The sequence below is a fragment of the Perca fluviatilis genome, chromosome 21, assembly GCF_010015445.1.
Source record: "Perca fluviatilis chromosome 21, GENO_Pfluv_1.0, whole genome shotgun sequence".
NCBI lineage: Eukaryota > Metazoa > Chordata > Actinopteri > Perciformes > Percidae > Perca > Perca fluviatilis.
In genome coordinates this window covers 15,272,318-15,289,398 of record NC_053132.1, presented here as the reverse complement: position 1 = coordinate 15,289,398, position 17,081 = coordinate 15,272,318, and the positions used below count along the sequence as shown (strand labels likewise).

General features: G+C 40.0%; 1 protein-coding gene across 8 annotated transcripts in view; it reads right to left on the bottom strand.

Moving 5' to 3' along the window:
• Positions 1 to 17,081, bottom strand: part of plce1 (phospholipase C, epsilon 1) — a 92,998-nt gene that overhangs the window by 50,034 nt on the left and 25,883 nt on the right. For all 8 annotated transcript variants that reach the window (XM_039787958.1, XM_039787959.1, XM_039787960.1 and 5 more), the window contains one exon: positions 1,143 to 1,324. In XM_039787958.1, the coding sequence (XP_039643892.1) occupies positions 1,143 to 1,324 (182 nt within the window). The remainder of the gene's footprint in view (positions 1 to 1,142; positions 1,325 to 17,081) is intronic.

Genomic DNA, 17,081 nt, shown 5'->3' with positions numbered 1-17,081 from the left:
GCATCTATAATATGCAACATAACCGCTTAATTTTTGCAGTGTTACAAATGTGTAAACAGAAGATCTCTGTGACGTATGCATGCATACATATACAGAATGTTAAGTAATTGTAGATGCCAGTTGCAGGCTACAACTCACGTTTTCTTCATTGTCAATTAATTAACTGGTCAATGAAGGGTCAGAAAATAATTAAAAATACCAATCACAATTTCCTGAAGCCCAAGGAGATGCCATCAAATTGCTCGTTTTTTTTGAAAGGCCAAGATGTTCAGTCTATTATCCTTGCTGCAAAGAGTGCATTTCTTTAGTGTCATTTTTAACCCTAGAGTCAGTCCGTTTTCCACCAACTTGTTTTATAAAACCAGCACACATTACAGCTACCCTGGAAATCCAGAGTTCTCGCGAGAGCATAATTTGAATTTGCTAAGCAAGTCACTCTGGCATTCAGTAATGATGCTCATCAACTATGCCCTTGTAGCCGAGCTGCACCAATCACATCGGTGTATCTGATATAGGCGGGCCAGAGGCAAGCTAAACAGAAGACGACAGCGCTGCGACGTCGAAGTCATTAATAAACATTGCAAGATGGCTACGGATGAACACCAGTTGTTTGAAACGGCTTTGGCCGCTACAATGAACAAATTAGACTTGGCTTTTTATCTAAAAGAGGAACAGGAGACGGCGCTCGAATCGTTCCTTTGCAAGTAGGACGTTTTTGTTTTTTTGCCGACTGGATACGGCAATAGTTTAATCTACCAGTTAGCTCAGCTGGTAGCTAAGCGTATGGGGCTTAGCGAATACGTCACCCTGTGTATTGCTGTGATTGGTCGTAGTGTTATCCAATTGCGTGCAGTGAGATTTTCAAATGCATGCTTGGTGCCGCCCCTCGAGTTGGGCCATTTTCATTACTCAATGCCAGACCCTTAACCTTTCGGATTTGGGTCTGGATTTCCAGGATACGTTACAGCTGCTATAAGTTACAATATTTTTCTTCTTTTTTTTACCTTCAAGTTACTGTTAATTAGCTACCTTTACTTAATACAAAAAAAAAATTCTAACGAACAAATTTACAGCATCTCCAGGACTCAGATTTATATTGGTTATAAGAACAACTATAAACAGACAAAAAAATGGATACAAACCTAGATGGATGAAAAGGAGGACAATGGCAGGGGATCAGGTCCGGTCTGGCTGGGCTGGCGCCGTCGGTGTGCGATGGCCAGCAAGACTCCCTGAGACACACACATCCAGGGCAAGACAGCAGGAGCTTTTTGGCGGGATAAATCAGGTTGAGTTCCTCTCTGTCCTGCACATAGTTGTTAACCTGTTGAGGAAGTCATTGACAAATGTGTCACTGACTTAAGAAAGTTACATTTATATAAATAAAGGTTCCAGTTTCATAAAGCGTCCACAGGTGAAGCACAGTTAATTCAGTATATTGGTAAGGCCGATCCCGCTTTATCAACCTTGAAGTATGCAATAACCAGAATAACTCAGAATAAAGAGTGATGCAAAAGCTTTCTGGCAAAAATCACCTCATCCGGTGCCGTTTTTCACCTTTCGGACAGTTACACAACGTTTGAATCAGAGGTCATTGTCATCAGCTCCTCTCTCCTCTCTCTGGCCATTATTGGAAGCAATTTCCTCTCCGCAGAAGAGAAATCAAAGCGTGAAAAGGAAGAATTAATAAAGAGAAATACCACTGAGGCACATAACTGATAGAAAGAAAGGTGGGAAAGGGACAGAAAGCATCAGACAGACACGTGTAGGTATATAGAGCAAGGAGAATAATGAGGAGATGGAGAAAAGGAAGGTGGGAGGCAAGAGAGAAAGAAGAGACGTCACTGAAGATTTTTAACCGAGCGAACATTTTGACCTTAAAGAAAAGCCTCCTCCCCCTTCAGTTCACACTCTTCTCGGAACAAAATCCATCCGACAAAAAAGGAAACGCTTATCCAAACCAATTGACTTGTACTTTGTCCTTATGTGAACCGGCAGATGAGCTCTTTGGGCACAAATTTCAGAGAAAAGCCATTACGGCAACATTTTGTGACACTGTAAGTGGGCGCTAATGCCTTCAGCGGGGGTGGATATTACAAAATTGGGACAAAATCGATACTGGTGACAGAGTGGGGGGGATGAATGCAATACAAGTTTAATGAGAAAATACGGCATGGGTGTAATCATCAATAAGCCCTTCTTCATAATAATGCCAGGAAGGAGGTAGGTGAAGGACATCACCCGAGGATTATGGTGTTAAAGGTGCTCTAAGCGATGTTGGGTGACGTCACTTCTTGTTGACGTTCAAAGTATTGTCAAACAAAACGGAGGCTAGGTCGCCCCTCCCTCCTCCTCATCCCGCCCCCTCCCTTCCGTGTTCTAACCCCCCAACACCCACCCCCAAATCTTTCTTATCGGTTATTGGCTTGAACACTGTTACGTTTCGGGGTGCAGGTTGGCGCCTGGACTGTCTACAGAGACGTTTTTTTACAGTGTGTTCAGGGGACAGGCAGCTCGCGGATAGCGAGGAGATGTTTGCTGTATGAGACAAAAAATGTTGTAGCCTAAAAAACGCATGACTTCGCTTAGAGCACCTTTAATTCTCAGAGTTTAGTACATGTGAATCTGTGTTCAGTTGGCCCACTACTTGTCTCAGTGGGATTTGTTTCCTGCATTGGGTGTAGGCCTAACTGTTGTCAGATCTGGGCCATCCCGGGGGAAAGGAGACATACCAGCCTGCACGTTTAAAGAGTGAGAGAGCCAACGTGAAGGAGAAGGAGAGAAAGGGTGAGACACAAAGAAACACACGCACGCACGCACGCACGCATGCAACGCACAACATTATGAAATAAAAGAAACTGTGATTGAACACTTTTAAACAAAAAGCGTCTAGATTTTTTTTTTCCTTTTCCTTAACCAGACCATTCTCTGACTCACATTTCTGGTAAAAGACCTCATTTTTAAAAATCAGCATCTAGAGACTGTGCAGGTCCACTTAACCGACAAAAAGTCTAGTACTTTAACAGTGTATTTTTCCACATTTAATACCAAAATAGCATGCTTGGCCTGGGTTGTACATATCACTCATGCCTGCCATGTTATTTACTCTGCATTTAGATGGGCAGCTTTTCAGTTAATTAGCTGGATTTTTTTGTTTTCCCATCTATGTATCGAAGCAACAAAAATATCAATGGATTGGTAAGTAGCTGCAAACAGCCCTAAACAACAACTAATAAGGACTTTTGCAGCGTTCTGCAGATTTTCGAGCTCGGAACTCGGACAACCTTGCAGTAGCCCGAGTTCAAAATCCAACATGGCTGCTCCCTGTATGTCGTGAAAGCTGCAGTAACATAAAGTTATAAGCACTGTGTGTCGTTCAAACAGGCATGTTCAACTTCTATCTGTTGACATGTTGTTACGCTGTTTGCATGCACAAAAACGGCCTAATGCGTTGTTATCAACTGGTTGCTAACAATAGCTAACCGGGATAGAGCTAATGAAAACAATGAAAATCCGACTAATGGAACGCATTCAACTCGGGTATGACGTTATTCCCAGCTCCGGCTTCCGAGTTCCGAGGTAAATAGAACGTGTCATTTGTCTCTGCTTATGTGTCCTGCTTATGAATTTTGGCAGTTAAACACCTTATTAAGGCAACTAGAGATGACCACTGTTTAAATCAAGGATCAATAGAGCTAACAGATTTTTTTTCAAGATAATTATACTGCAGTTGACATTTTGTGCTGGTTCAAGACTCTTAATACAAGATTTTTTAAATATGACTTTGTGACAATGAATGAATGACAAGTGAGCGTTTCCCTTTGGATTGTTACTACTGTTGTCAACAACCGCACGTGTGGTTTGGGCATAACGTGAAAATAACCAATCAGAGCATCATCTCACATTCCCTTTAAGAGCAGGCACGCTTGTTCCATGGCGGATTGATATTATGACGGCGGATTTGCCTGGCGCACGCCAGAGGGAGCTGTCCAGGATGCGGCAAAGTAATAAATGCCCGTCTTGGCCAGTTGGCGATGTTGCTGCGGCCTCTCGAGCGCATCTCCTCAAGTCTGGAGAGGATTGCTGCAGCCAAGGAGCGTGGGCCTCCCAATGCACCACCTGCACCTGTTGTGCCCCTTCCTCTTCCCCCCACTCCATCTCCGTCCACCCGCTCCACCAGGAGCGCATCGTGCATAACTCCCGGACCAGATTCCGCCGGCGTCCAATCCCACCGTAGTTCAACATCACATCTCCTTAATTCCTCTAATATTTCCTCATTTATGTCATCAACACATCCATGATTCATGGAAATGTTGTGTAAAACACAACAAGCCACAAAGAATGCTGCAACTTTTTGAGGACTGTACTGTAAAGTGCCTCCTGATCTATCCAAACACATGAAGCGCATTTTCAGTAATATTTTTCTTTGTAATTATGTATGATTTGCAAAAATGGGAACTGCTGCGTCCGTTTAGATGAGAGAAGTGTATGCGCGTTGTGCACACGCTACATTATGGCCAAGCATGCGCCCCTAAAATAGCATCAAAGTCAAAGTCAAAGTCAAGTTTATTTCATCCATAAAAATGGAAATTACAGTGCTCACACCCGCCTAATACAATACAATAAATACAATATAATACAATACAATACAATACAAAATTAATAAAAATGTACGTTTAAAGTGCTTGTTGTGCTGTCTGATAGCCTGAGGTATAAAAGAAAGAGCATACCGCTTAGTTCGTGTCACGGGAGGCCTTAGCCTACCACTACGTTCTATAACCCTACCAGTCAGATTACCACGAAGAGGGTGACCCGGTTCCCTCGTTATTTTCTGTGTCATTTTTGCCAGACGGTCTTCATATACTTGATCCACTGTATTTAACTCTCCTACCATTTTTCCAGCCCTTTTCTGAATAACACTACTGACTTTAGACCAGGTTTTTCCTGGTTAGTGGCGAAATTGTTTTCTGAAACTGCAAAATAGCACCAGGGAACGTATGCGCCGGAACACGCCTCCTCTTTTCGCTGAACCGCGGGGGGCGTAAATACATGGGGGCACCGGGTTTTTTTTGGGAAAGTTCTGCTGTGCGTCAGGCGCAAAATAGGAATGATACGTGTCGGTGTACAAAGGCAATTGCGCTGAGTGCAAGATAGGGCCCATATTCTCCCCAATAACTGTAGGTGCCAGTTCTACTCTAAAACACAGACCAAGAGTCTGAAAGATGTGACTAATGGAGCTGAAAAAGCTGTTTGTGTTTGTGTGTATATACAGTAAGTGTGTAAGAGAACCTGACTTCAAATGACATTGCGGGGAATGTGGTGTTGCTTTTGACAGACACAAAGGAGCTGTCTTCACACAAACTCATCTTGAAACTCCACACACATGGACATTCCTTGAAAATCACACAGTAGTATGTGTATATATGCACACACAAAAAATCATGGTTATAAGTATCTACACCTACCAAAGAGTGGAGATTTTTCAGACTGTTGATCTACATTAAACACACAAACTCTGAGCATGCGTATTAATCATTTCTAACGTACAATGCACATTGCATTGTAAGAAAGGGGGTTAGCCCCACTCTCACACGTTCAGGCTTGAATGGAAAAAAAAAAATTAAAGGCACAAGGGAGTGAGTGAGTGAGTTAGTGAAGGAGTGGGGGAGTGAGCAAGCTATAAACTGGTTTTAACATCCATTAAGGGAAAATACTTTAATAAATCAACCAAAGTGTCCATTTTCACTAATGCTTTTTTAATCTCAGTATAAAAAATTATTACTCTAATGTAGGCAGGCAGGAAGAAAGCCAAAAAGTACTCTTTTGTTTAATGTGGCCACAGTCACATCAGGCGTGGAGGCAATAATTGCATTTCAGCTCAATTACATAACTACAGGTCATCCAATACATCTATTGTGTTCTTCTTTCTAGTAAGTTACAGTACTACTGATCTTGCCATTTAGCCAGTTAGCAGAACCAAAGCTACAGGAGTATAAGTCAACTGCCAGTAATACAGCTCTGTATCTCATATTACACTGTGTGTACAGAAAATGCTAATGGTTTAAGCTCAGTGAAGGTAACTTATAATTGCTAGAGGCAGCTGCACTGAGTGAGCTCCACTTACAATAAGTTACAGTAACTTCAAAATTATGTACAGACGGTCAAAATCTGTTTTTGCTAATCGCTGTTACAGTGCTGCATAGAAATTTGCATTTGTAATGAAGAGCCATGACATGTGTCCATATGTAAATAGTCAGAATTGTATCTGTAAAATAAATAAATGTATTTGTTCATTTTTAATTAAACGAAATGTTTTGGTTCTGCAGGCTAATGTTACTTCATAACAGTTTGTGTAAACTATGAAAACTGCTCTAAACGTATTTGTCTTACTTTCTCTATAATTCTACCTTTCAATTTAACAGACAGCTTCCTGTTCAGCCTTTTTGGCCAGTGTAAAATCTAGCGTGGTCAGATGATGGGTCCTATTTTGAGGCGTGCTGCCATCTCAAGGATGGGGATCAAATCTGTGATGCTTGAATCAAAGTGCATACATAAATTAAAAGAGAAAAATAATTATAACATTACAACATACAAGCTATAACTTTCTTACTCCTGACAGTCCATGTAACCTACAGCTATGAATGAGTTTGCAATAAAGTCCCATTAGTGCCCCATTGGGTAATTTCTCTGCCTGGCAACAGCCATTCTGGGAAAGGATTAGCAAGGGAACTGTGGGGCACCACACAGATCTACTGAACGTTGTGCTGGAATGCACACACATACATACACATGCTAAAATCCAGACATGCAAACGCACCCTGACTCATGCCTGTGCCATTATGTATTTCATACCAGACACATACAGTATGTATCAGCATGCAGCACACTGGAGAGGCCAAAGCTCTCACTGAAATCCAACCACCCACACCTCGACCTCTTTACTTTGATGTCCCTGGCCCACCACACACACACACACACACACACACACACACACACACACACTGACATACTCCCCCACTGACACCCTCTCTCAGTCACATACACACCACACTCCTCTTCAATTACTCTGAATATTGTCCAGTACTGCTGACATGAATGTACATCAGCAACTGTGAAATTCTGCAATGATGTGTGTGTCTTTGTGTGTCTCTTTGTGTGTGTGTGTGTGTGTGTGTGTGTGTGTGTGTGTGTGTGTGTGTGTGTGTGTGTGTGTGTGTGTGTGTGTGTGTGTGTGTAAGGTACATTCTCCATCCTACAACTGTCATGCATGCATACAAAAACACACACAACATACATACATACAAGGACACAAACCTTGATCTGGTAATGATATCATACAATAAAACACACACGAGTACTCACATGGGATTAGACATATCATTGCATTGGTGCCCTGCCCCCCCACGCACTCTCCCACGAAGCTGACATTCAAGAAATAGAAATACATCTTTTTGACTGAATACTACTTTTAGAAGCTTCATGGAGGGTCGAGGTTAGCCGAGGTCAGCGGGGGGAGGGGGGGTTAGTGTTAAAAGAACTCTGTTATTCTGGTCTGTGGACTCAGAGCTGAGGTCAGTGGGAGAGACGTCAGCTGTAACCCTTTCCTTTACTGAGCAATAATCGGTTATTTTGGTCTTTAAAAAGTTTATATTTATAATACTAGGATTAATTTTAAAAGGATTTTGGCTAGGGCTGCAAAATATATCGTTTTTTTTTTATCATCACCGCAATATCAACTGGCGCAATAACCATATCGTGAAAGGCTGCGACATATCGTGATAGACACTTAAAGATTTAGTTTGTGTTAGTTGAAAGAAACTAGTGGTGCCATTTGTGTTCAATTTAATGTTCACTTTGTTCAAAAGAATGTTGGAAATGATCTTCTTTCATTTTGTGTTAATTTCCACTATTAATTTGTTGTATTTTAGCAGAATACTGAAAGCAGCAGGAATGCAGAACCGAGTACACTTTGATATGTTTATTTATCACATGTAATATCGTTATTGTGATATTTAACAACGCTATTGCATATCGGATATCATTTCCTCATATTGTGCAGCCCTAGTTTTGGCTTGAGAACAAAACTCCTTGTAGAAATGTACCTCATTTTATGATACATCTATCTAATAAAGCGAGATGATCTGTATGTATGTATGTGTGTCCGTGTTGGGGAGGTAAGCTGCACGTCACATGCAGACGCCACATGCAGAATGCTTTACAACAGCATGGCGGGGTTACAACTTACAACACTAATAACATTACCGTCGCCAAAATACCCCCGTGAATCAAATCCATACTTCTCCGTTAACCGTCAAGCCACTAAACCTGTATGGAAATGAACACATCTGCTGAAGTGTTACATTCATTAACGATCATATGACACGAGTCTCTCTCTCTCTCTCTCTCTCTCTCTAATCTGTTATCATGTATATATTCTGCGCTTTGTTCCCATATCAGTTATTGTTGACAAATATATGTGTGTGTGTTGTACTTTTTAATTTCATTTTAAAGTTCTTTTATAGGACTTGGTCATCTTAAGCTGTGTTTAAATGTGGTGTATAAATGAACTTAACTTGCACTTACTACAATGATGGTAATAATTTAATGAATAAGCTTCAAGTGAACGTGCGTGTGTGTGTGTGTGTGTGTGTGTGTGTGTGTGTGTGTGTGTGTGTGTGTGTGTGTGTGTGTGTGTGTGTGTGTGTGTGTGTGTGTGTGAATTTTCAGCTCCAACAGCACTCTTGTCATACTGTATGTCTGACTAGTCCTCCTTATGATCTTTGTTTTTGATCTGTGTATCTTGTCTGTATCTGCTCTTTGGGTTACTTACATTTACACAACTATTAACTAAAACAACAAGTAGGTATGTAAGTATGTATTGAGTTGATGTAAATTAATGCTTTTGTTTTTTTATCCGATTCATTGATTAATCGAAAAAATAATCAACAGATTAATCGATTATTAAAATAATCGTTAGTTGCAGCCCTAGTAAATATAGTAGTACAATGTCTTCCTCTGATGTAGATGTAAGTCAGTAGTAGGCTATACAGTGGAGTTTCATATTAAGTGGTTTGGGCTCCTTCTATAAGTAATTTTGGGGTACAATTTGGTTTTGAAGAATTCTACAAGCACCAATACCACAGGCCAAGCAATCGGCCCGTTCCAAACAGGCACATTTTCAACGGGCATTGTACTAGTTAAACTAAAATCACATTAACTTTGAAGCAACAGTGCACATAAAGGGGGGTTCTGAACAGCATAAAAAAGCTGCAGGATGTGGCATAATTTCCTAATTTTCTCGTCAAATGAAATGTCTCTCCAGCTTACAGCTTTTTAACAGTAAAGATTAGCATCCAAAGATTTAAAGTTGTATTTTTTTTTTTTTTAGAGCAAGGCTACTTGGAGGTGAGGTATGCTCTTTCAGCAATATGAACTCAATAAAATTCAGCTGAATCTCTCCACTGCTTCATTCTTGAAGAACTGTAAATCACTGAAAGATTAAGGTCTGAGAAAGCCCCATATTCCTAAAATCCTTCATACCATTTGGACTGGGTGTTTGCTTTAAAGCATCGAAAATGGAGCCGACAAAGCGGTCTGAGGGAAATGAAGAAAATGTGCACCCTGCCCACCCAACGTGACAAGAGAGTTTAAATCCACTGCACCTAGTCTATTTGAAAACTCGGTGAGGAGCCAGGTATGTTCAGCAGCCCTGGTATCTCAGCACCCAGACACTCTAACCCCACCCATCCTCTCTGCACTGTCTTATTCTGCTCTGACCTTATTCTGCCATTTCTGTCTCCACAAGGTAATGTTTGTTTTCACGCAGCCCAAGCCTGGACTGTCTCACCGCTGACGGAGTGCTGTGCTCATTTGTGTGTACAAGCTCATAGGCAAAACAAGTTGTTTGTACTTATGTGTACATTGATACAGATTCTATATGTATACATATGTATGTGTGTTGTGTACTTGTACAGGCTGTGTATATACATATGTATTTACAGTATGCTACTGTGTGTATTTATTGGCTTTTGAAGATACAAAGTTCTATCTGAGTGTATGTTAATTTATTGTAAGTGTGTGTAGGTGGTCCATGCACTTACGTCAGTGTTGCTTAGACTAGAGGAGCCTAATGTCTGAGTATCTGCTTTGAATAAGACAGAAGAGAGTGCATACTATGGGATCAAATACACACAGACACACTTGAACAAATCTCCCTTATTAAAACACAGTAAGAAGATCATAATCCGACTGAAATTTAAGTTATTGACTGAGAAATGAAGCAGGTGAGAAAATTGGCGAGGTTTGGCAGCAATGCATTCACATAAACAATTGAGCGCCTACAGCACAATAAGCACACCTCCTATTCTTGCGTGATCTAATTTGTAATGCATTGGTTGTCTTGGTGGGAGTTTAAGTGTAACAGTGATATATTTTGAATACATTGTACATCCATAGGTTAAAATATACTTAAAAATGCGCATACAAGTATAAGTTAAAACTGCTAAGTTTGGTTTGGTTTGGTTAAAAAGATGGTCATTAATTTCTTTGAGTTAAAATGCACTATGATCTGTACTTAAAGGGACATCATCGTGTTGCGAACAGAGAAAATACATGTAAATCTGCTATTATGATGTTTATGAAAAAAACACATTACAACATTGGACTTGAGTGAAACAACATCATGTCCGTGTAGTTCATTCTATTTTCCCCTTTTAAAGGGGCACAACATAAGCATTGTCAACCACATCACAAAAAGATGGAAGTGGAGACACGATAGGTGTATGCAGTACATCAACACGCACAGCGAGTACTGAACTGACAGCTAAATCCACTCAAATGGACTTGGAAGAAATGCTGAATGAAGGAAAAGAAGACAAACAAGAGAGATCTTCATACTTCAACTGAAGAGAAATGTACACAATGTGAAAACTGAACAATAAGTTGCTGTTGGTTATTACACAAAAAGGCAGCAGAGGTTGTTGTTTTACAGAGTAAGCCTGGAGAGAAAACCCCTCTTGTCTGACTCGCATCTTAGATCAGGTCCTCTGTGGCTCAGTGGGTGGATTATGATGTGGACATTTCTAGGGGTTAGACTCATGCAATAAAGGCACTAAATGTAATGTGGGCGTTGTAAGTGTGTGGGTGTTTGGGAAACCCCAAAAGTTTCTAGGAAAGGCTTTTCCCTGGGATTCCCAATAGCTGGAGCTATTCACTGACATTTGCTTTGGCGGTTACATGAAAACAGTGAGCTAAATGAATTCAAATAGAAAAAAACAAGTAAGTAAGTAAGTAAAGTAAGAAAATAAAAAGTAAATGATACTAGAAATTATTGATTATTAAAAAGAGGCGATCTTAAAGGGTATCATTCTTCTTCTTTTTCATTTTAATTATTGATTTTAGCTCATAATACCACTTATGACTTGCTGGGGCCGAATAGATCCTTAAATTACTCTGCTAAAATTAAGAGGAAGATAAAGGGAACAAGAGGGAAGGAAGGGGATGAGGAAGAGAATCAATGAAAAAACGGAAGAAAAAAAATGATAAAAGAGATGGACAAGGTTTGACAAAGGTTGTCGAAACAGGATGACAGGTTGAACAGAGAGCAAGAGAAGAATTAAGAAGAGAGCAAAAGATGGAGTGGTGGAGGAGGTGAAAAATAAAGGATGAGGGACAGGAGGAGAAAGCATAGGAAAAAGAGAACAGCACGGCAGGAAAGACAAAAAGGATGTGAAGAGAGAAAACCACAGGGAGTGCAGCAGAGGAAATGGAGAGGGAGGCCAAGGGTGACTTGAGTCATAATCCCCCGTTGAATTTCACAAGGAACCGTTTCACCAAAGACCCAAGAGCTGGGCCCACCTCCCGAGCCCTGCCTCACACCTTTTACAAGCTTAGGACATATTTGTGTGTATTTTATTTGTGTGTGTGTCACACAGAAGTCAAGAGTAGTGGGAAAATGCAATGCATTGCATGCAATCTAGAATCTCAAGTGCAGAGGTTAACGAACAGCAACATACTGCACACTGTTTTAACTGAGATAAGCAGCATAACAAAGATGAAAACGAAAAAACAAATATACAGATTATCAGCCGGTGGCTGCATTTGCTGATCATCGACCCCTTTTAGAGCCAGCGAGGGAAAGCAGCTGAGAAAGTGCAACAGAAAAAACACACATACAGGAAAGGACTAACTAATCTAATTTGTACAGAGTGAATAGAAAGTAGAAGAGGAATGACAAGTTGTGCTTAGGCACACTTATGAAATGCCAGGTCACCATTTCAGCAGATAATGTTACTGTGCGCTTTGAAGAACACTTGAGAAAATGATATATTAATATTAGATAGAGCTTAGGGGTCATCATTGCTTTTTATTACTGTTGTATTATTCCAACAAAAAGAGTCATGGTGGGTTATTCCTGATGAGCTTAAGTGAGGTTAAAGGGAGCGTCTGTCTTTATTCAGCGTTGGTCTTATGTTCATAGTTTTGGTAATCAGCTGCACCACAGCAATTTAGGAAAGGAGGACAATAAACAGATTAAGATAAGTAACGCAATGTGAGTCTTGTATTGGTCTTATTAGAGTCAAAATTTAGGTACACTAAAAGAATTCTGTTACAATCATTTACTTAATGGCCGACCTACGTCTGGTCATAATTCATCATAAACTAAATGTGAAGAGTGCAGCAGAGAGACAACATTTAGAGCGTCCCATAAGAGCTATTTAAGGAGACTGTTGGTCTTCTTGCAGCTATTGCGAATAGGATGTGCAGCCCAGCCAACACAATGGAAAAATTAGAGAGAATAGTAGGATATAGTAATATATCATCTATATATACACACTAATGACTTTATTTGTGGTTATAAGAACGAACAAAGCGTTGAGGTACTGATTGGTAGAATCCTTGTCTCTGAAATCTCAGCAATGTAGCTGGTGAGTAATATGGTATTATAACTGTTATAAGGACGTAACACAAAATATCATTTCAGCTCTAAAAGGGAAAGGCAAATTTCAGAAGGAGAAAGAAACAGAATGGAGAAGCCATCAGAGGAAGTATAACAGAAAAGAAATATGACAGAGGAGTTGGAGAGAGAGAGACTGGGAGAGAGAAAAAAGGGGTCATCTTGAGGGCCAAAACAACCTGGAACCCATTACCCAGAGCACCCAGTGGGACCCTTCCACACCACCACTCCCCCACTTACAGTTCTCATGATGTCATACTACAGCGAGCCGCTACACACTCCAACATAACGACACACAGTCCTGGTCAGACAGCCGGAGATAAGCCTGATGAATGTTTTTCAGTTCTTAACGTTCTAGACATAAAATAATCCTGGTTCTACATGCAGACAAATGCAGTCGATAAGATTTAAAAGTAGTTGTGGCGTGAATGTTTTTGCTTGAATGTTCTGGGGATTTACAATTCAAAAAATAGCATTAGTTACTATTCTACTAACTTATACTGTATTATGTTATATTACATGTTAATGCTACTAATCTTAAAGTTTGCCAATCTTTACTGACTGCTGTGTTAAACATCTCACCTACTCCTTGGCTTCACCTCGATCTACCTTCTCCAAGTAATGCTGCATTTTCAAAATCACACACATTTAATATCCTCGGTTTAATTATGACACAACAAAACCAAAGATCTTGGTCTAAAAGGCCTTTGTGCACAACTTAATTCGCTGTTTTGTACGTCCATACACATTTTCTCAAGTTATCCTTTAGCAGATAAGTTCATAGGTATTTTGACAGCACTACACTATCGAGCGCTTTCCCTGTGTCCAACTTTGAACAACACATTCGGCTTAATGAACTCAAATCCTGTTGCTGTAACACTGATCAGACTAAAAATGTAAACCTTGAAATGTAGTTCCTTACAGTCACAACACACACTGAATGAAAAGACTCTCCCCAGTCAAAGTACAGCAACAACTCGTAGTAAACAGTTTACTTACTGTAGCACAGAAAAATGCTGATATATTGAAGAGAAAGGAAGAAAAACCACCAAGCTCCAATCCCTCTCAGTCTGTGTACGATTATTAAAGTGAGAGAGGAGGCTTGAGCGAAAGAGAGCACAAAAGAGAGAGAGGGAGAGACGGAGGAAGAGAGGGAGTGAGAGAGATCTCTACATCATTAGAGAAAGCCTAAGGAGGAGAGATAAAGAGAAAGAGACAGAGAGGGGAAGATGGAAAAGATGGGAAGGAAAGAGACAGGAGAGAGAAAGAGAGACTAAGAGTAAGGGGAAAAGATAGACTTAGAGGGTACCCCCATATTAGGTTATGAGGCAACTGGCCCATCACAACCCAGCAGTAAAAAAGGGAGATTTTATCAGTGAGCACACTATAAACACCAAGACAGAGGAGACACTGGTATACAAGATTTCAATCAATGCTCCTCTACGAGCCTGTTCAATGTGTAAACAGCTCTGTGTTTTGATCAGGAGCTATTAAACAGAACTGAAAATCGGCCATTGAAGCCCCTTATTCAGAGCCAACATCAGTCACCTAATCCAAATGTTCATCAAACACAAGCAATTATGAAAGTGTTAAGTCAATAAAAAGTAAGAAAGAGCTCAAAGCAATGTTTATATCAAGAGACAATGCTCTATTCATTTTAGTAATATGACGAGGTAACTGGTGCTTCCTGGTTGAAATCAGGAAATGGTGCATACCCTTTCCCCCAGTTACCTAATTAAACTGTTACCGTTGCCTACTACAGTACTTTATACTAAGTATTTAGGAAGAAAATAATACTGCGTCAATACAAACTGTACTATGCAAAGTAAATGCAAGATTGACCACCTTGTAGATTTTCAGTAAACTATTGTGTCTTTTTGCTCGTTGTAATTTATCATCATAAATTACAACATTTGAGATGATGTGCTGTTATTTGCCAAGTGAATATGGATAGCACCAAATCTTTCCAAACCAGATTATTTCCTGAGTTAAGAAATACAGCCAAGTGTCAGGTGACATTAAGTATCCCTAAACTAGTAGGTGGACCATGTTTTGCAACGGTTTTGTCAAACTACTATTTCCAAAGGTCAAGAATGAACTTTGGTCCTCAGCTGTGAAGTTGGATGAGATGCATGACAAATGCTAAAAAAGTAGTCTGTATGGGATTACAATAGTTACTCATGTCAACATATCTCTTGCTATGACAACTGAGCAAACTCCACCCACTGGGGGTTGTTTTGCCAAACAGTAGAAAAATCTAGTGCAATATCCATATGCTGAACATAACTAATGTATCACTTAGCAACGAGAACCGTTCGTATTAATATCTTCTATTCATCTATGGGATATTATTATGTTGTTACAATGCTGCCCAGTATGTTAAATTCAGGCTAAAAAAAAATATGCCAATAGTAAGGTAAAACAGGACCCTGCATGTTGCCCCCTCCTGTGTAAAGTCTAATTAAGTCTCTTTGAGCCCAAATTGCCTTTCAAATGTCATAATGGCTAACCAAGCCATGTTCCAGCTTGGCTTTATTGGACAGGTGACCCTGTGGGCCGTCAAACCAATAGAGACTGAGGTAGGGCCATTTGATCCTTGTTATTAGCTTTGCTCTGGTGAGCGTTTCTATGCCAACCTCCAATTAAAGACCAGTGTTTGCAGCTTTTCTGTTTAAGCCAGCTCACTCAATGGTAGCGCCAAGCACTTGCAGTTTATTGCAACAAACTCTCTATTATCCATATTATACACGCTCTCTGTTGACACATCAGACACTGGTCACTGTTCAAACAATTTACGAACAACTAAGAATGGCCTCACTAGTATAGAATGGGTAATAGTTAAAACTACTAGTTATGATATAATAAATCTTCACAGGAAGAAGGCCTAGGTAATTTCTTCTGTAACCTAGCACACTGACACACACATAATCACAACAGTCACAGGTCTTAATGAATACAGTATGTACTATTGAATCTACCTAATCAAGTGGAAGAATTAATCTGTTTCATGCCCAGTTGACATCAAAGTGGTCTTTAGAACAAAGCAAACAGCTGGCCTTCCCTGTTTGCTTTGCATTTCATTGATCACTAGCTAATGAGACCGGCCTCCTGAGCCAGTAATGAGAGGTCAGACTCATGTATTATACTACACTTACTACATTAATTGCCTTAAAAAAGGCACAAAATCCCCCGATCAATATGAATTAGGACAATAATACAGTGTGATGTGGTGTTGTCTTGTTGTGTGACTGTGCACACTATTCAACCACTGAACATAGACACCAGTCTGCTATCTCTATCTTTATCTTAACACCTTGGAGTGGCTTATGACAAAGCAGAGCACAATATTTGCAAGGATAACATGCCCTGTTTTATATCAAAAAGTGTGCTGCCCTCTGGTGGATATGCATACAAGCACTGACCACTGAATCGGTCAAGTAAAATAAAGGCTTAAATGAAGCATCACCAACGTGAATCTCTTATTACCAAACAAAATTTGATTAAGGTAAGTATATAAATAACTAAATGATTATTTAAATGATCAATTATAAAAGTGCCAAGTGTGAGGATTCACTGTTTTCTTTATCTTGTCAAAAATTATCAGCAGATCAACGATAATGAAAATAATCCTAACTTGCAGCAATCAATTAAGTTCTTGATTATTGTTTAAATAAATGTTCTAGTCCTTTAGTATTCATGTATATATATTATACATTTATAATTTATAAAATCCTTAGATTTGAGAAGCCAGCGACTCTTTAGCATCAGTAATCAACAAACTGATTACTTGACTAATTGCTTTAGCAATTTGCTGCAATAAAACAAAGATCATAAGGATGACTAGTCAGACATACAGTATGACAAGAGTGCTGTTGGAGCTGAAACTTCTCCCTTTCTCACTCATACACCCACACCCACACACCCACCCCACACACCCACCCCCACACCCCCCCCCACACACACACACACACACACACACACACACACACACACACACACACACACACACACACACGAGCAACAAGTAGTACAGTGTGTATGCATGGAATTTCTGATTTTGCAATAAACATAAATCATGATTCAGGCTTCAGCAGTCATAGGTGTTCACCTACCAGAAATATTTAGC